We start from the raw sequence: 21764 nt of genomic DNA on the forward strand, positions 1-21764 counted from the left end.
ATTCTTTTGGAAATGGATATCCAGTTCTTCAAACACCATTTATTGAACAGGCTGCTCTTTCCCAGTTGCTTCGGCTTCACTGCCTTATCAAAGATCAGTTGTCCATAGATGTAAGGGTCTACTTCTGAACACTCAATTCGATTCCACTGATCAGTATATCTGTCCTTATGCCAGTACCATGCTGTTTTGAGCACTGTAGCTTTGTAATATGCTTGAAAGTCAGGTAGTGTGAGACCTCCCACTTCACTCCTCTTTCTCAAGACATTTTTGGCTATTCGGGGCACCTTACCCTTCCAAATAAATTTAGTTATTGGTTTTTCTATTTCTGTAAAGTAAGTTGTTGGGATTTGAATTGGTATTGCATTGAATCTGTAAATCAGTTTAGGTAAAATTGCCATCTTCACTATATTTAGTCTTCCAATCCATGAACATGGTATGTTCTTCCATTTTTTCAGGTCTTGATTAATTTCTTTTAGCAGTTTCTTATAGTTTTCTATGTAAAGGTCTTTTGTGTCCTTGGTTAAGTTTATTCCTAAATACTTGATTCTTTTGGTTGCTATTGTAAATGGGATTTTTTTCTTGATTTCCTCCTCTTGTTGGACATTACTTGTGTATAGGAACACTACACATTTTTGCGTGTTGATCTTGTAGCCTGCTACTTTGCTGTATTCATTGACTAGTTCTAGTAGATTTGCTGTAGATTTTTCTGGATTACCTACATATAGAATCATGTCATCTGCAAATAGTGAAAGTTTTACTTCTTCCTCTCCAATTTGGATGCCTTTTATTTCTTTTTCTTGCCTAATTGCTCTAGCTAGAACTTCCAGCACAATGTTGAATAACAATGATGACAGTGGGCATCCCTGTCTTGTTCCTGAACTTAGAGGAAAAGCTTTCAGTCTCTCCCCATTGAGTGTGATGTTAGCTGTGGGTTTTTCATATATTGCCTTTATCATATTGAAAAAATTCCCTTCTATTCCTATCTTTTGAAGTGTTTTCATCAGGAAAGGATGTTGAATTTTGTCAAATGCCTTTTCTGCATCAATCGAGATGATCATGTGGTTCTTCTGCTTTGATTTATTGATGTGGTGTATTACATTAATTGATTTTCTTGTGTTGAACCAGCCTTGCATACCTGGAATAAATCCCACCTGGTCATGGTGTATAATTCTTTTAATGTGCTGCTGGATTCGATTTGCAAGTATTTTATTGAGGATTTTTGCGTCTATATTCATTAAAGAAATTGGTCTATAATTTTCTTTTTTTGTAGTATCTTTGCCTGGTTTTGGTATTAGGGTGATGATGTCTTCATAGAAAGAGTTAGGTAGCTTTCCCTCTTCTTCAATTTTTTTGAAGAGATTGAGCAGGATTGGTACTAATTCTTTCTTGAATGCTTGGTAGAATTCACATGTGAAACCATCTGGTCCTGGGCTTTTCCTTTTTGGGAGCTTTTTGATGACTGACTCAATCTCTTTACTTGTGATTGGTTTGTTGAGGTCATCTATTTCTTCTTGAGTTAACGTTGGTTGTTTATGCTTTTCTAGGAAGTTGTCCATTTCATCTAAGTTGTCTAGTTTATTAGCATATAGTTGCTCATAGTATCTTCTGATTATCTCCTTAACTTCTGCAGGGTCAGTAGTTATATTTCCTTTCCCATTTCTGACTGCATTTATTTGCATCTGCTCTCTCTCTTTTTTTTTGTTAGCCTAGCCAGTGGTCCATCGATTATATTGATTTTCTCAAAGAACCAACTTCTGGTTTTGCTGATTCTCTCTATTGTTTTCCTGTTCTCAATTGCATTTATTTCTGCTCTAATCTTTGTTATTTCTTCCCTTCTGCTTGCTTTCGGGTTAGTTTGCTGTTCTTTCTCTAATTCCTCCAGGTGAGCAGTTAACTCTTCAATCTTTGCTCTCTCTTCTCTTTTAATATAGGCATTTAGGGCAATAAATTTCCCTCTCAGCACCACCTTTGCTGCATCCCATAAGTTTTGATAAGCTGTGTTTTCATTGTCATTTGCCTTGAGGTATTTACTAATTTCTCTTGTAATTTCTTCCTTTACCCACTGGTTTTCTAAGAGGGTGTTGTTTAGCCTCTATATGTTTGTGAATTTTATGACTTTCTGCCTTTTATTTATTTCCAACTTCATTCCATTGTGGTCTGAGAAAGTGTTTTGTATAATATCAATATTTTTAAATTTGTTGAGACTTGCTTTGTGACCCAACATGTGGTCTATCCTAGAGAATGTTCCATGAGCACTTGAGAAAAAAGTGTATCCTGCTGATGTTGGATGTAGCATTGTATAAATGTCTGTCAAGTCTAGTTCATTTATCATACAATTCAACATCTCTGTTTCTTTAGTGATCCTCTGTCTAGATGTTCTATCCATTGATGAGAGCGGTGTATTGAAGTCTCCAACTATTATTGTAGAGGTATCTATTTCTCCTTTCAGTGATCACAGTGTTTGCCTCATGAATTTTGGGGCATTCTGGCTGGCTTGGTGCATAAATATTTATGACTGTTATGTTTTCTTGATGAATTGACCCTTTTATTAATATATAGTGTCCTTCTTTGTCTCTTTCAATTGTTTCGCTTTTGAAGTCTAACTTATCTGATATTAATACAGCTACTCCCGCTTTTTTCTGGTTGTTGTTTGCATAAAATATCTTTTTCCAACCTTTCACTTTCAGTCTATTTTTGTACTTGTGTCTAAAGTGAGTTTCTTGTAGACAGTATATAGATGGGTCCTGTTTTTTAATCCATTCTGCCAGTCTGTGTCTTTTTATTGGGGAGTTTAATCCATTTACATTTAATGTTATTACTCTAAGGGCAGTACTTTCTACTACCATTTTGTTTTTTGGAATTTATATGTCATATCTTATTTTTTACTCTCCTTTTACCTTTCCTGATAATCTTCATTTCTGCACTCTTCTCCAACTCTCTCTCTCCTGTCTTTTCCTATCAGCCTGTAGCACTCCCTTTAGTATTTCTTGTAGTGCTGGTCTCTTATTCACAAACTCTCTCAGTGTCTGTTTGTCTGAAAATGTTTTAATGTCTCCCTCATTTTTGAAGGAAAGTTTTGCTGGATATAGAATTCTTGGTTGGCAGTTTTTCTCTTTCAGTATCTTAAATATATCATGCCACTGTCTTCTTGCCTCCATGGTTTCTGCAGAGAAATCTGTACATAGTCTCATTGAACTTCCCTTGAATGCGATGGATCGCTTTTCTCTTGCTGCTTTCAGAATCCTCTCTTTGTCTTTGACATTGGACAATCTGACCAGTAAGTGTCTTGGAGTAGGTCTATTGGGATCTATTCTATTTGGGGTATGTTGTTACTTCTTGAATCTCTAATTTTCTGTCTTTTATAAGAGTTGGGAAATTTGCAGTGAATATGTCTTCTATTACTCTTTCTGCCCCTTTTCCCCTCTCTTCTCCTTCTGGGATACCCATAACACGTATATTTGTGCATTTCATGTTGTCACTCAGCTCCCTAAGACCCTGCTCATATTTTTCCATTTTTTTCACCAACTGTTCTTTGTGTGTGTGAATTCGAATGACCTGTCTTCCAGTTCACTGATCCTTTCTTCTGCCTGTTCAAATCTACTGTTGTGTCCCTCCATTGTGTTTTTCATCTCCTCCATTGTGGCCTTCATTCCCATGAGTTCTGCCATTTGTTTTTTTAAGTTTATGAATTCTTCTTTATGGTCAGCCAGTGTCTTCTTCATATCCTTCAGCTCTTTTGCTATATCTTCCTTCATTTGATCAAATTTATTTAGCATTAGTTGCCTCCACTCCTGTGTCTCAGCTGAGCTATTAGTTTGTTCCTTTGGCTGGTCCATGTTTTCGTGTTTCCTGGTATGGCTTGTTATCTTAAGTTGTCTAGGCATCTGATTCTCTTGATTAGTTTATTTTGGAGCTTGTTTTGTGTCTTTTACCTAGTGGTTTTCTTGTTGGTTGGCTTTGTTCTCTGGCCTCTGTTGTTCAGTTCAACTTATTCTAGACCTCTAACTTAGGTTCTATTTAGTTGATCAGAATTTTTCCCCTCTTGTTTCTTCTGTTTCTTGCTCTGCCTCTATGTAACCTTTTTGTGAGTGGGTCTCCTCAGATATGGTCGACCCTAGTCAGATTTTTCCAGTCTAGTGAGGCCCAGGTCTCATTGGGAGGGTATGGAGTTTTCCTGAGAATGAGACCCTCCTATGAGGCCTTTAGAATTGGTGCTTTTCCTCTCCTGTCCAGCAGGTGGCGCTGGCCAGCCTGCAGCTCCCCCACCAGTGTAAGGAGGTATGGAGCCTTTAGTTCTCCTGGTGACTCTGATCCTGTCAGAGGCATGGCTGACTGAAGCCAGAATCTGAATTCCAGCCCCTGGGGTCTGAATTCCCAGAAGGAGGACTGCCAGTTGAGCTGGACCTCCCTCCACTCTCCCAGTCCTCAGAACTCCAGTTGTCTCTCAGGGGCACTATTCCCTTCTCCTCTCTCCTCTCTGGGGCCTCTCCAGGTAGATTCCTTGGTCAGCCTGAGTTGCCAATTAAAGACGGGCGTGGAGGCCTTCAGTAGTGAATACGGAATTGAAAGACACTGTGGGTACTCTGTCTCCCCCAAGCCCAGCCTAGTCCCTCAACCTGGGCTTTCAGATAGAAAATAACCACATATATTACTTTTAGATTAAAAAAAAAAAAAAAGTAGAAAAGAAATCAAGAAAAAGAAAAACGGAAAAAAAAAAAAAAAAAGAGTTTCTTTTAAAAGTCTTTCCCCAGGCTGGAAGTTTTGCCAGTGTCAGAAGAGAGCATTTAAAGATATGCTTTGAGCTATTGTCTGATAATTACTCTCCAACTGCTTCAGTTCCACCCCTGCTGGGGGTTATTGAAATGCAAAAAGATAAGGGATCAGTGAGAAGCCAGAAGGGACAAAATGTAGGGGAAAAAAAAATGGCTTTTTTGGAGTCTCGGAATGGGTGCCCACTTTTAAGTGCCCCCACTTCTCGGAGTCCAGCCCTTCTTTAGCAACCCAGCTCCCAAAGTTAGTTAATTAACTTGTTAATTAATTCTGCAGTTGAGGCTGGGTTGAGCCTCCCTTCTTGCCCTCAGCAGACTGGTGTTTTTTGGTCCCCCCCCCCTTTCAGGGAGCCGGCAGCAAGACAGTCTGTGAGGTCTGGGTGGGGAGGGGCGCCAGACCCCTGGTCCGGGGAGCTTACAATGTTCGCTGCGATCTCAGCTTTTCCTCCAATTCCAAACCTGCGTCTAATGTGTGACTGGTTACTGGAGACCCCGACAACACTGCTCCATAGAGTTCTTGGGCAATTGCCAGCTGCTCTAGGGGAGAGACGAAATTCTGCTCCTCACCACTCCGCCATCTTGCCCTGCCTCTCTAAATTCACTTTTATTGAGATATATTCACATACCATACAATCATCCATGGTGTACAATCAATTGTTCACAATACCATAGTATAGTTGTGCATTCATCACCCCAATCTATTTTTGAACATTTTCCTTACACCAGCAAGAATCAGAATAAAAAATAAAAATAAAAAAGAACACCCAAATCACCCTCCCAGCATCCCACCCTATTTTTCATTTAGGTTTTATCCCCATTTTTCTACTCATCCATCCATGCACTGGATAAAGGGAGTGTGATCCACAAGGTTTTCACAATCACTCTGTCACCCCTTGTAAGCTACATTGTTATACAATCGTCTTCAAGACTCAAGGCTACTGTAGTTTGGTAGTTTCAGGTATTTAGTTCTAGCTATTCCAATATATTAAAACCTAAAAAGTGTTATCTATATAGTGCGCAAGAATGTCCACCAGAGTGACCTCTCGACTCCATTTGAAATCTCTCAGCCACTTAAGCTTTATTTCATTTCATTTCGCATCCCCTTTTTGGTCAAGAAGATGTTCTCAATCCCATGATGCCAGGTCCAGATTGATCCCCAGGAGTCATATCCTGTGTTGCTAAGGAGATTTACACCCCTGGGAGTCGGGTCCCACGTAGTAGGGAGGGCAGTGAGATTACCTGCCAAGATAGCTTAGTTAGAGAGAGAGGGCCACATCTGAGCAACAAAGAGGCACTCGGGGGGAGACTCTTAGGCACAATTACAAGCAGATTAAGCCTCTCCTTGCAGCACCAAGCTTCATAGAGGCCAGCTCCAAGAGAGAGGGCTCAGCACATCAAGCCGTATGACCAACTGATTTTTGACAAGGATTTTTAGTACATGAAGTGTTGAAAGAATAGTCTCTTCAAAAAATAGTTCTGGACAAATGGGTGTTCACATATAAAAGAATGAAGTTAGACCCCTGCCTCACACTATATACAAAAATCAATTCAAAATATTTAAAAGATCTAAATATATGGATTCTTAGATATGACACCAAAAGCACAAGCTTTTTGATTTCATCAAAATTAAAAACTTTTGTGCATCAATGGAAATTATCAAGAAATTGAAAGGAAAACCTAAAATTCTGGGATAGTCCAGACTTTGGAGGGGAAAATGGTGACTATGTAAATGGATAAATATTAAATCTGAAGATGTTAAAGGTCATTGATCAAAATATTAGGGAGTAGGGAGGGACATGAAAGCCTTCTCTATATATAGATAGATGGATAGATATATATAGATGGATAGACAGATAAGATAGTGATAGATATAATATAGATATGTGTGTGTATTTGCTTTTTTAACTTAAACAAAGCTATATCAAAGTTGAAGTCAAAAATTCAGGAAAAACTTTGGAGTGGGAGATCTTTAAATCACAGTACAGAAAGATATGGAAAAAATATATAATAAGACAAGAATACAAAACACTGGGACAATATCGATATTTAAATTGTAAGGGTATAAAGAAAAGACATAAAAGGTGCAAGAGAGAAGGAGAGGGTATTACCATAGAAAGTAAAGTGAGTAGAAAATTCCAGGAAGTTTCTTCTTAATCCACTCATGAAAAAATGCATCAAATATTTCAAATGGCCAATATGACACTGATGATTATCTTTGGAGAAAGAAGCGGTGTTCTAGAGAAATGAGTAGTAAGTGGAAACAAGAAAGACAGACCATCTTATTTTAATATGAAACGTGTATGTAAAGGAAAGGAAACTTGTAGGGTTGTAACTAAGAGATTCTGTTTTATTTAGTTTAACTTTCTACCTATCTTTAGTTTGAAGAAGTCATGATTATGTCCATAAAATGATGAAAAGAAACTGGAGAATGAAAATTGAAAATATTAGAACAAGTAAAATGATTAATGCAATAAGGTATTATGGTATAAGGAAATAAGGTATATTATAGCATTATTCTATTTATAAGTACAAATATGGAGCTCAAGTGAAAGAAAATAATAAATATTCAAATTTAGGAATGAAACAAATATATAGAAAGGGTGAAGTATAAGATAGAATAATCAATGGCATTTGCACACTTACTATGTAAGATGCTGTACACTACCTGACAGCATGAAGTATTATTAGAAATGAAGTGTAACATTTCATAACGTTAAAATAACAATTGAGCAGAAATAACAATTTGCAAATTGTATCCACCAAATACCAGAGTTTCAAAAATATACATAAATACATAATTTCAGAGAACAAAAAAAAGCAGACTATACTTTAGTTTTATGGCAAATAGCATACTTTGGTAACTGTTCTAGTGCAACCAAAAACAGTCTCGAAAATTTTCAATGAGTCATTCAGAGTACATGCTTTGATGACAGTGTTACTATACTAGAAAAAATTGAACAATATCTACAAATTAAAGAGAAACTTGGTTCAAAAGTTGAAAAAGAAAAATAATTCACATATTACATGTTTGAGAGCATGGATAATAGAAAACATTTTTAAATTGACTTAATTAAAATTAAGAAAATTGGGAGGAAAATATTTATCATATATAATTCTAATCAAGACTCAAATATAGGATATATATACACAATATATTATGTAATATATATCTATATATACAAACCTATATAGAATATATATAAAATATATATATATAAAATATCCTGCATGTGCATGTGTATGTGTGTATGCATGCATGTCTGTTAACTCTAAAGAAGAAAAAGACTGAAATCCCCGAAAAAAATTAAAAAAAAAGAAAAGTTAACCACATGGGAGAACATCTAAGTGCCAATACACTTACAAAAATATACTCAGCATTACTAGACATTAGGATATCAGGGAAATTCAAATTAAATCCACAATGAGATGCCAATATCCTTCCACCAGAATGTCTGAATGGAAAATATTGACAATATCAAAGCTGGCAAAATTGTGGGGCAACTAGAACTCTCATACATTGCTAGTGGGAATAAAAGACTGTCCAACCACTTCTGAAATTCATATGGCAGTTTCTAATAAAATTTAAAATATACTAACCATATGATCAAACAATCTCCATTATAACCAAGAGAAATGAAAACATATGTTCACAAAAAGACCTTTTTGTGGATATTCATAATAACTATTCATAATAGACAAAAAAAATGGAAAGAACCCAAACGTCCACAGTGGTGAATATATAAACTGGATAAACTGATATACAGCTATAAATGTAGATGTAGATATATAGATATCGTTACAGACACATATATGCATATGCACATACACATACATATAGACACACACATACAATGGGATATGGGATACTACGCGGCAATAAAAAGGGCCCAACTAAGGTTGTAAATAACAGAATAGACTAATCTCAAAATAATTATGATGATTGTATAAAGCCACAAACAAAAGACTACACAATTTTTTATTCTACTAATAAGACATTCTAAAAAAGATAAAACTATAGTGACAGAAATCAGATCAATTGTTGCCAGATATAGGGCAGGTGGTAAGGACTGACTGCAAAGCAGAAATAAAAATGTTTTCAATTATTGTTGTCGCAAATACATGATTGTATATATATTTGGAATATCAGAAAGGAAGAAAGGACAATGAACAGAGCAAACACACAGGTAAATTCAATAGACTTTTCTTCTAATCTTGTTTTTTAAATTACACTTGACATTTGAAACAAAAATTCTCACATTTCCTTATGTGGTTCTCAACATATGTAGAGGAAATATTTAAGTTAATGGTATTACAGATGGGGAGGATAAAGAAACAAAAAGGTAGGTAACATTTCTGTACTTCAAACTGGTAAAATGCTGATACCAGCAGACTGTAATAAATAGTGCATATATAACTTAATACCTAGAGCAACCACCAAAACTGTTATAAAAGAGAGATACTCAAATACATTGCAGGTAAATCTAAGTGGAATTCTAAAAAACAGACAGGTAACTCAAAGGAAAGCAGGAAACAGAAAACAGAATAAACAAACAAAAAAAAAACAGAGGAAACAGACTACATAAAATAAACGGTGGATTTAAACTTCAATATTGGATTACATTGGATATAAATGGTTTCAAAACTTGAATTAAATTACAGCTATTGGAAAGGTGGCTTAAACATAAAACATGGCCTGACTTTGTATTTCTATAAGAAACTCACTTGAACAATAACAATATGCTATGGGAATATTTATCAAAAGAAAACAGGACTGGCAATGTTGATATCAGAGGAAGTAGACTTTGGAGCACAGAAAATTATCAGGGAGAGAGAGGAATATTACATATTGATAAAAGGGTCAACGTACCAAGATATATAGCAATCCTAAATGTATCTGAACGAAACAATAGAGCTGCAAAACATGTGAAGCAAAAACTGACAGAACTGAAAGGAGAAAGACCAATTCACAATTAGAGTCTGAGACCTGAACACTGCTAATTAATTTATCGAGCAACTGGACACAAAACTAGCAAGTAACCATCAACTGACTGGATACGATTGACAATTATATAATGTTCCATCCAACAAGCAGAATAACCATTGTCAAGCACCCATAGAACACACACAAGATAAACCATGTAACAGCCAAAAAAACACAGCTCAATACATCTAAAAGAACTGAAATCATGAGTGTATTCTCTAAACTCAGTGGAATCAAATTAGAAATTAATAACAGAAAGATATTAGCAAAATATCTGAAAACTTGGAAACAAAAAACATATTTCTAAATAATCCATAGGTCAAAGGGGAAATCTTAAGAGGGATTAAAAAATACTGAATTGATTGAAAATGAAAATACAACATATCAAAATGTGTGAGACACAGCTAAAACAGTGAATAGAGAAAAATAATCAAGATAACAGCAACAATCAATGGAATTGAAAATATTTAAAAAAATAGAGAAAATCAGTATAACAAAAAAGCTCATTCTTTGAAATTATTAATAAAATTCATAAACCTTCTAAGAATACTGTCAAAGAAAAGAAACAAATGACCAATAACAGGCACGAAATAGAGGATACTGCTACACATCTTGCAGACAACAGCAGAATAGTAAGAGAATAACATGAACAACTCTACAAACATAAATTTGCCAACTTAGATGAAATGGATCAATTCCTTGAAAAGCACAAAACTGCCACCACTCATCTAATATGTAATAAGCTATCTGATAGCCCTACAACTAATGAGTACATTGAATTGATAACTAAAAACACTTCCCAAATAAAGGAAAGTCCAGTCCCAGGTGGTTTTACTAGAGAATTCTACCAAACATTTAAGAAAACTAAACACCAATCCTATACAATCTTTTTCAAAAAACAGGAGCGAACACTACCTAATTTATTTTATAAAGCAAAATTACCCCAATACCATACCAAGAAAAGACAAATTCCAAATAAGGAAACTATAGACCAATAACCTTCAGGAATGTAGAGGCAAAAATTCTAGACAATATAGCAAACATAATTCAGCAATTATACATGAACAACAAATAAGGTTTATTACAAAGATGCAAAGCATGTTCAATATTTGAAAGTTTATCAATGTAATCTACCATATTTATAGGCTAAAGAATAAAAGTGGCATATAAATTATTGCAGAAAAGGGTTCTGACAAAATTCAGCAATGATTAGTGAATGAACTTGCAGAAACCTCAGAATAGAGGGAAAGCCTTCTTCAACTTGATGAAGAACATCTACACAAACACTGAAAGCTAACAACACAGTTAATGGTGAAAGCCTGAGTACTTTATCCCCAAGATTGAGAACAAGGCAAGGACATCCACTACTAGTTTTGATAGTCTCAGAAATTCCAAAAGGAGCAATGATGCAAAAATAAGAAATAAAAGGCATACAAATCAGAGAAGAAATAAAAGTATCCCTATTTGCAGATGATGTTATTATTTATATATAAATCCAAAGAATGTACCAAAAAAACTCCTTGAACTAATAAGTGGGTACAGCAGGGTCAAAATAAAAAATTAATTGTATTTCTATATACTGGAATTAAACACATGGAAAACAAAATTTTAAATGCAATACCATTTACAATTGCTTAATAAATGAAATATAAAAATCTGAGAATACATGTAGAGGACTTTCAGGCTGAAAACTACAAATACTGATTAAAGAAATTTAAAAATGCAAATAAATGGAGAGGCATATTATGCCCATGAATTGGAAAATTCAAGGTAGTAAAGTTGTCAATTTTCCCAAAATTCATTTGCAAGTTTCATGCAATCCTTATCAAATTCCCAGCAATACTTTTTGTAGATATAGACAAACTCATAATAAAATGTTTGGAAATACAACGGATTTTTTAATAACTGAAATTAATTTTAAAACTATAAAGGGTGATGAGGAATTACTTTCCATGACTTCAAAACTTATTGATATTTATAAAGTATTGCATCTTCCAATTCATACAGTTGGTGTATATCTCATTAAGGTCTTCTTTATTTTCTTCTGATAATATTTTCTACCTTACATGGGTAGAGATCACGCAAAAATATCATTAGAGTATTTCTAAGTATTTCATTTTTGATGCTCAGTTCATCATCTTGAAGGTATGTTTTATTTTTATTTCTATTTGTTGCTGATATATACAAATGTAATTTATTTCAATTTTATCAATATCACAGCAATAACCTTGCAAAATTTACATTTATTCTAATATGTCAGTTGATGCTTGACAATTTTCCATGTATACAATCATGCTATCTCTGAAATAAATTGCCTTTATTTCCTGATTTTCAATTATTATACCCTTTATTTTTTCAATCTCTACTGCACTCATTAGGATCCCCAGTACAATACTGAATGGCAGTGGAATAGACAACATCCTTGTCTTTTTCTCTGTCTCAGGAGAAAACTTTTCAATATCACCTTGAAGTATGAGATTTGCTGTGGTTTTGTTATAGAAATCCTTCATTAAATTAAGATAGTTCTCATAGATTTGAATTGTTACCATGCATTTCAATAATATATATTTTATATTTTGCACAGTCATTATTTTAAATTTGTACATTCATCACTCTGTTGTATTTCAACATAATTATTCTTTCTGTTGCTTTTCACTCCTCCCTGTATTTTCTAGATTTCACTGTGGATAATTATTATCATCATAAAACCATTTTAAAATTTCTATTAATACTCATCTTCTGGTAAAATTACTTCAATCTTTTTTCTGAAAACACCATTATTCCACTTTCCTATTTAAAAGCTTTAGTAGTTCCTAGATACAGAATTCTAAGTAGGTAGCCATTTTTTTTCCAGCAAATTTAAACTTATTTCCACCATTATCTTGTCTATTTCATAAATTCTGCTGAGAAATAGGTATCACTCTTACTTTTGCTGCTTTAAATGTAATGGACATTTTTCTCCAAATGATTTAAAAACTTCCCATTTTGTGTTTGGTTTATGCCAGATACACCATGCATCTTGGTGCAGTGTCCTTTGCATTTTTTCTGATTGGGTGTTGTAGAGTGTCCTGTCTCTCATGTTGGTGTATTTCTTAAATTTTAAAACTTCAACCATTATATCTTCAAATATTGCTTCTACATTTTCCCTCCCTTCCTCTTCTGTAACTTCAATTACACCTTATGCTAGACCTTTACTCATTATTCCATAGATGTCTTATTCCCTTTTCTGTATTATCCATCTATTTGCTCACTCTTAATATTTCTTCTTGATATTTACTCTTACTCATTTTTCCAGTACAGTAAACATTGTTTCAGTTATCCAAATGTTAAACCCATCTATAATGTTCTCAATGGTATTTTTTTACAGTTTCTTCATTGTGGAATCACCCTATGATTTTTTAAATTTCACCTTCAGAAGACAAATTAGGAAATATCTTGAGATAAATGAAAATGAAAATGCAACACACCAAAAGGTATGGGATGCAGTGAGGGCAGTGCTCAAAAGGAAATTTATAGCTATGAATGCCTATATTAAAAATAAGGAAAACTGCAGAATAAGTGAGGTGGAGCAAATTTCTCCTCTGAAAGAAACTAGACAAGGGCTGGAGGATGCCCAACCATGGTTTCAGGGTGACAGCAGCTGTAAAGGGACTTCTATAACACATGATAGGGACTTGGACAAAAAAGCAGAGAAACTGTGTCTCAAAGGACGGGGTGAGTTTATGTAGCTGGGACAGCTGCCAGGGGCTGGCAGCTGTGAAATGGCTGCCGAGCAGGGTAGGGAGCAGCTCTTCTCTCCTGTGCACCCATCTCAGCAAATAGCTGGGGAGATAAACCTCCACAGCCACATAGCCAGTCAGCGGGAGCTCCTGTGAGGGAACCCGAGAGGCAACTGCATTTACTCTTCCCCCACACAAGTCCATGGTATGCATGGGCAAGAAGCAGGGATAGGCAAGGAAGGGCGCCACACGGAAGCACCAGGAGCCCCTCCCACATACCAGAGGCTTGCAAATGCATGACAGGCAGGGAGCATGGCATGTTTGAGCTGGGGGGTGCCCGTGAGCAGACTCCCTGCCGAATTGCACAGGGCCCACATCACACCCCCAGAGCAGGCAGTCCCCAGTGCACACAGAGAACTGGTGCATTGACTGGATTCCCACCTGGTTTGGACCCCACCCAGCACACAGGAGAAAGCTGGGGGAAAGCTGGCTTGAGGGTGACAGGTGGCTCAAGAGCGTCATCTGCTGGGAAGACAGGGAAAGTGCACTCCAGCAAACCGTGGCTCTGTATATCCATATGTTGAAATAATCCTGCATTTCCCCTAATAACCTTATCAAGATAAGCAAATGCTCTGAAGCCAACAGAAAATCATAAAGCACATGAAGAAAGTAGAAGATATGGACAAGCCAAATGACCAAATTGAAAAGCTAGAGGAAACAGAGAACTTGGAGCAATTAATCAAAAAAGTATACACAAATCTCCAAAACAAATTCAATGAGTTAGCTATGGACATAAAGGACATCAAGAAGAATTTAGAAGAGCATAGAGAAGAATTTAAAAGAGTAAACTGAAATACAGCCCATCTTATGGAAATAAAAGATAATGCTGATCAAATTAAAAACACTAGAGACACACAACAGCAGAAGAAAGACTAAGTGAACTACAGAACAGGGCAACTGAATGCAAACACACCAAAGAACAAATGGTGAAAGAATCAAAAAATTTGAAATGGATCTCAGAGAAATGATGGACAACATGAAGTGCACAAATATAACAATCATTGGTGTCCAAGAAGGAGAAGGGAAGAGTAAAGGGCTAGGAAGAGTATGTGAAGACATAGTTGGAGAAAACTTCCTAACCCTTCTAAATGACATAAATATGTAAATCAAAGATGCCCAACAAACTCCAAATAGAATAAATCCAAATAAACCAACTCCAAGACATATACTAATCAGATTGTCAAACGCTGAAAAGAAAGAGAAAGTCCTGAGAGCAGCAACAGAGAAGCAATTCACCACAAACAAGGGAAACCCCATAAGACTAAGCACTGACTATGCAGTGGGCACCATGGAGGCAAGAAGGCAGTAGTACCATATATTAAAGATTCTGAAAGAGAAAAATTGCCAGTGAGGAAGACTTTATCCAGCAAAGCTCTCCTTCAAAACTGAAGAAGAGTTCAAAATTTTCAAAGACAAACAAATGCTGAGAGAATTTGTTAATAAGAGACCTGCCCTGCAAGAAATTCTAAGGGGAACTCTGCCAGCTGAAAAAAAAAGAAAGGAGAGAGAAGTCTGAAGAAGAGCACAGAACTGAAGAGCACTAGTAAGAGTAACTTAAAGGAAATAAAAAAGAGAGGGGTGGGGGAGGATAGATCTGACAACCAAAAACCAAAGGATAAGATAGCTCGTTCATGAACTCCCTTAACAGTAATAACTTTGAATGTGAATAGATTAAACTCTCCAATTAAAAGATATAGACTGTTAGAACAGATTAAAAAGTATGACCCATCAATATGCAGTTTACAAGAGACTCATCTTAGACCCTGCGACACAAAGAGACTGAAAGTGAAAGGCTGGAGGAAACATTCTATGCAAGCTGCACCAAAAGAAAGCAGGAGTAGCTATACTAGTGTCAGAGAAAACAGACTTTAAATGCAAAGATGTCATACAAGATAAAGAAGGACACTATATATTAATAAAAGGGACAATTCACCAAGAAGAAATCACAATCATAAATGTTTATGCACCCAATCAAGGAGCTTTAAAGTACATGAGACAAACATTGGTTCAATAGATGCTGAAAAAGCATTTGACAAAATTCAGCATCCCCTTTTGATAAAAACACTTCAAAAGGTAGGAATTGAAGGAAACTTCCTCAATATGATAAAGGGCATACATGAAAAACCAACAGCCAGCACAGCACTCAACAGCAAGAGACTGAAAGCCTTCTCCCTAAGATTGGGAACAAGACAAGGATGCCCACTGTCATCACTGTCATTCAATATTGTACTAGAAGTTCTAGCCAAAGCAATTCACCAAGACAAAGAAATAAAAGGTATCCAATTGAAAAGGAAGAAGTAAAACTGTCATTCATTATTTGCAGATGATATAATCTTATATTTGGAAAATCCTGAGAAATCAGTGACAAAGTTACTTGAGCTAATAAATTCAGCAGAGTGGCAGGATACAAGATTAATGCACCTAAGTCAGTAATGTTCCTTTACACTAGTAATGACCTAACTGAAGAGACAATCAAAAAATATATAAATATTCTATTCATAATAACAACTAAAAAAAAATCAAGTACCTAGGAATAAATTTACCCAAGGATGTAAAAGACCTTTGCACAGAAAATTATGAATTTTTACTAAAAGAAATCAAAGGGGACCTAAAGAAGTGGAAAGATAGTCCATGTTCATGGATAGGAAGGCTAAACATTGTTAAGATGTCATTTCTACCCAAATTGATCTACAGAGTCAATGCAATTCCAGCCAAAATTTCAACAACCTACTTTGCAGACTTGGAAAAGCTAGTTATCATATTTATTTGGAAGAGAATGGGGCCTTGAATTGCCAAAAAAAAAAAAAAAAAAAAATCTAGAAAAGAAGAATGAAATGGGAGGACTTACAATGCCAGCCTTTGAAGCCTACTGGAAAGCCACAGTGGTCAAAACAGCATGGTATTGGCACAAAGGTAGACAAATTGATCAATGGAATTGAATTGAGAGTTCAAAAATAGACCCCCAGACCTACGGTCAACTGATTTTTTATAAGGCCCCCAAACCACTGAACTGGGACAGAGTAGTCTCTTCAACAAATGGGGCTGGCAGAACTGGAAATCTATATCCAAAAGAATGAAAGAGGACCCCTACCTCTCACCCAATATGAAAATTCACTCAAAGGGGATCAAAGAACTCAATATAAGAGACAGCACAATAAAACTCTTAGAAAATAATAAAGGGAAACGTCTTCAAGACCTAATAATAGGAGATAGCTTCTTAGACCTTACACCCAAAGCACAAGCAACAAAAGAAAAAACAGATAAATGGAAACTCCTCAAAATCAAAATCAAAAGCTTCCGTGCCTCAAAAAACTTTGTCAAAAAGGTGAAAAAGCAATCAACTCAATGGGAGAAAATATTTAGAAAGCATATACCTGATAAAATACTGATATCCTACATATATAAAGAAATCCTACAACTCAACAACAATAGTACAAACAGCCCAATAATAAAATGGGCAAAAGACATGAAAGACTTTTTTCCAAAGAGGAAATACAAATAGCTATAAAACACATGAAAAAATGTTCACCTTCACTTGCTGTTAGGGAAATGCAAACCAAAACCACAATGAGATACCATCTCACACCAATAAGAATGGCTGCCATTAAACAAACAGGAAACAACAAATGCTGGAAAGAATGTGGAGAAATTGGAACTCTTATTCATTGCTGGTGGGAATGTATAATGGTACAGCCACTGTGGAAAACAGTTTGGTGGTTTCTCTGAAATCTAGATATCGAAGTACCCTATGAGCCAGCAATTCCACTTCTCAGTATATACTCAGGAAATCTGAAAGCAGTGACACAAACAGACATTTGCACACTGAAGTTCATAGGGGCATTGTTCACAATTGCCAAGAGATGAAATCAACCCAAGTGTCCTTCAACAAATGAGTGAATAAGCAATATGTATTATATACCTATGATGGAATACTATGCAGCAGTAAGAAGGAACAAGAACCTGAAACATGACAACATGGATGAACCTTGAAGACACAATGCTGAGTGAAATAAGTCAGACACAAAACAAGAGATACTGTATGTTATCACTAATATGAACTCCCTGAACAATGTAAAATCAGTGACTTATAATGTAGAATATAGGGGATTTAGTTAGTCAGAGGCTAGGAAGGGGGAATGACTACCTAATATGTACAGACATGTTAATGAGGGTGAACTTAAGGATATGGGAATGAACAGAGGTGAAGATAGTTCATTAATGGGATTTTCATTGTCAGTCCTGCATTGAAAGCAAACATGATTGAAAGGGTTTGTTTAAAGGTATGTATCCCACAAGTGCTTGCATGATCCACTTATAAAATATGACACTGATACAAAGAGTTAACAGAGTGCTCTATGGGAAAAACTGCACTTGATTGTTTATCTTGGCAGAATATATGTTATGTGAAATTAGGAACCCCCCTACTTAATAAGTCAAGCCCTCAACCTTGAAATTTGCTCTAGTGAAACTTATGGCTGTAAAGGGGAGGCGCTAAGTCTACCTATAATTACACCTAGAAGTCACCTGCAGAGAACCTCTTTTGTTGCTCAGATGTGGCCTTTCTCTCTCTAAGGCCAACTCTGCAAATAAAGTCATTACCCTCCCCCCACTTGGGACATGACTTCCAGGGGAGTGAGTCTCCCTGGCGATGTGGGTCACAACTCCCAGGAATGAGCCTAGCCCTGGCACTGAGAGATTAAGAATGCCTTTTTGACCAAAAGGGGGAAAAGAAAGGTAACAAAATAAAGTTTCAGTGGCTAAGAGATTTCAAATAGAGTTGAGACGCTGTCTTGGAGGTTACTCTTATACAAGCTCCAGCTAGATGTTCCAAGTGCCCACAGTATGCCAAGCCCTATCCAACAGTAGTCCTGAAAATACTAAAGAATACCTAGGTCCCTACTTGAAACTCCATGAAAGTTTCACTCACTAAGTTTACTTTTCAGAAGCTTAAATCCTTAGAGTGTTCCTACTCCAGATAAGTCCCCAAACCCAGATGCAACAGCCTTTCCAAGAACATCAACCAGATCCATCCCCTTTCCCCACAATGTCGACACCCCTTTTCAATGTGAACAAGTTAGGGTGGTCACTGCCCAGATATCCCTGAAGACTGAGACAGTGATCAAATGAGAAAGAGGGGTAGCAACTGACAAGATAGGATTTAACAAAGGATTACAAATACTGAATCTTTATATAAATAATTTGTTTTTAGTTTCTAGGGTACTAGAATAGCTAGAAGGAAATGACTGACATGGTGGAACTGTAACATGCTTCGAAATTTACTCTGTAGCTACTTGTCAAATTATACTTTGAAAGTTATCACATTTCTGTATACATGTTATATTTCATAATAAGGAAATAACTGAAATGATGGAACTGTAACCCATAACATTCTTTGAAATTTGTTCTCTAACTACTTGTTAAATCTTTGGAAGTTTTCACTTTTCTTTATATATATTTCACAATTTTAAAAATGTTAGTAAAAGGAATATCTGAAATCAATAACAGGAAGAAAAATAAGAGCAAACTAAGCCTAAACTTTGTAGAAAGAAGTAAATAATAAAGACTAGAACAAAGCTAAAGGAAAACACAGAAAAGGAAAGCAAACAGAAAAAAATGAAAGAATCAATGAAACCAAAAGATAGTACTGTGAAACAATCGGTAAAATTGACAAATCTTTAGCTAGACTCACAAAGAAAAAAAAGAGAAGATGCAAATCACCAAAATCCAAATTAAAAGGGACATTTCTGTTAATCTTAAGGAATTAAAAGGATTATAAGTGAGTACTATGAATGAATGCATGCTAACAAATTAGATAGTCTAGGGGAATTGGACAACTTCTTTGAAACACAACTTAAATTGATTCATTCACAATAGTGCCTAATGAATAAAATACCTAGGAATAAATTTAACCAAGGAGGTAAAGGACTCATATACTGAAAACTATAAAACATTGCTAAAAGTAATTAAAGAAGACCTAAATAAATAACAAGACATCCTATGCTCATGGTTAAGAAGACTCAATATTATTAAAAGTCAATGCTACCCAAAGAGAGCTACAGATTCTACACAACATCTATCAAAATCCCAGCAGTTTCTTTTGGTAACGGTGATTCTCTAATTCTTATGGAATCTTCCAGAATAGCCAAATCAATTTTGCGAAGGAGAAACAAAGCTGGATGCCTCACTCTTCCCAATTTCCAAACTTACTACAATGTCACAAAAATCAAAACAGTGTGGTACTAGCATAAAGACAAACATATAGGCCAATGGAATAGAATGGAGAGTTCAGAAATAAACCCATACATCTATGGTCAATGGATTTTTGAAAAGGGTTCCAAGTACATTAATTAGGGAATGAACAGTTTCTTAAAACAATGGTTCTGGGAAAACTGAATATCCACTTGCAAAAGAATGAAGTTAGATCTTTACACTACATCATATACAAAAAGTAACACCAAATGGATTAAAGACCTATTCAAAAGAGCTAAAACCATGAAGCTTCCAGAAGAAAACATAAGGGGTACCTTTATAATCTTGAATTTGGTAGTTGATTTCTTGCATATTACACCAAAAATACAAGCAGCAGAAGAAAAAAGATAACATGGACTTCATTAAAATTTAAATCTTTTGTACAACAAAAGGCACTATCAAGAAAGTGAAGTGACAACCTACAAAATGGGAGAAAATAATTGCTAATCATATATCCGATAAGGGTACAACTCAACAGCAAAAGAAAAAATAACCCAATTTTAAAAATAGGCAAAAGACTCAAATAGACATTTCTCCAAAGATAAACAAACAGCCAATAATCACATGAAAGGATTCTCAACATCACTGGTTATCATGTGACAAAAAAGATGATTAATGTATATTGGTGATGGAAGCTCAATAATGTGAATGTAATTCATGTCACTGAATGGTACACTTAAAACTGATTAAAATGGGAAATTCTGAATCCTATATATGTTACTATAATAAAAAGTTAAAAATTATATCCAACAACAAAAAGTAAAATTCACAGAATAATCCCTGCTACAATCAGCCACTACTCTAACCTCTATCCCTTCTCAATCTAGGTAAGAATGTTGCAGAGGGAATATAAAGGGAGAAATATATTTATCATTCATTAATCATACGGAGAAGCCTGAGTTATTTGAGACAAATATAATTGCCTGTTCCTAGCTATCTGTGTCTATGCATGCATGTCTGTCTGCTTTCCATGTCTGTAAACTACTGTATTCAATGGCTTAACAGAGTTAGAAAACATCTTAACCAATACTGAAAATACACCAGTTATGCAATAATGACAACACCAGGTGAGCAACAAATTTTAAACTGTGCAAGAGGAACAAATATTACATTTTATAGGGTGCATCCCATCTTAGGAGTTCTAGAACATGCTTCTTTAATATCTCTGTAAATGGCATTTGTGTTTTATTACACCAAAATTTTGACAAATGTTTATGGAGAAACGAGTGTATCTGCACCCAATAAAGTGGTAAATTACAGGCAAAATATGCTACTAACAGTTAAAAACTCCATGCATGGAATTCTGGAAAATTTCAAACTAGTTTTAAATCCTACCAAATAAGTTATATACATGTATGCCAATACATATGCTAATGTAAATAAATAATTTGTTTTCCAGACAAAATCCATTGTTTACATTGTTGTATAATCATAATCATATAGCTTATGCAATTATTCACCTACCTTTACACTTTGTATTTTATGGGGCAGATCTCTTGATTCAAATTCCTTCTCAGCATATAAAGAAACACTTGCATTCTTATGTTTTACTTGATAAATAACATGTTCAAAGCCAACCGAAGACTCCAGGGGTTCAATTCCATAACTGACATTTTCAAATTGCAGCAAGCCCCTAAAATTCCAAAAAATAAAATGAATGAAAAAATGACACATTTTTAAAGTCAACAGAATTCCATTAATTAACTAGTTTTTAAAAAAATGTATGCAGATTATTTTCAGCCTCAGGGTTAGATGGTAAAGTAGGAAAACCAGAAACTTATTGAGTGGCCCAGAATAGTAATGCTATTGGTATTGGCCCAGTTATTAATGTTTCATGGCCTCCAGATATATCAAAAGATCTTAATCATAAAAAGGGTAGGAGCCCATTACAAGAATTCCCATATTATGCTGTGACAGTGAGAAACAATTTCCCCAAAAATTCATGTCACATTACAGAACCCTTGAATATCATTTTTAATTAAAAAA

The 21764-nt window shown here is 35.3% G+C and overlaps 1 protein-coding gene across 1 annotated transcript in view; it reads right to left on the bottom strand.

The window, feature by feature from the left end:
- Positions 1 to 21764, bottom strand: part of ADAM2 (ADAM metallopeptidase domain 2) — a 149942-nt gene that overhangs the window by 114455 nt on the left and 13723 nt on the right. Inside the window, exon 6 of the mRNA XM_037812774.1 lies at positions 21243 to 21411. Coding sequence (XP_037668702.1) covers positions 21243 to 21411 — 169 coding nt within the window. The remainder of the gene's footprint in view (positions 1 to 21242; positions 21412 to 21764) is intronic.

This window comes from Choloepus didactylus, chromosome 20 (genome assembly GCF_015220235.1).
Source record: "Choloepus didactylus isolate mChoDid1 chromosome 20, mChoDid1.pri, whole genome shotgun sequence".
Lineage (NCBI taxonomy): Eukaryota > Metazoa > Chordata > Mammalia > Pilosa > Megalonychidae > Choloepus > Choloepus didactylus.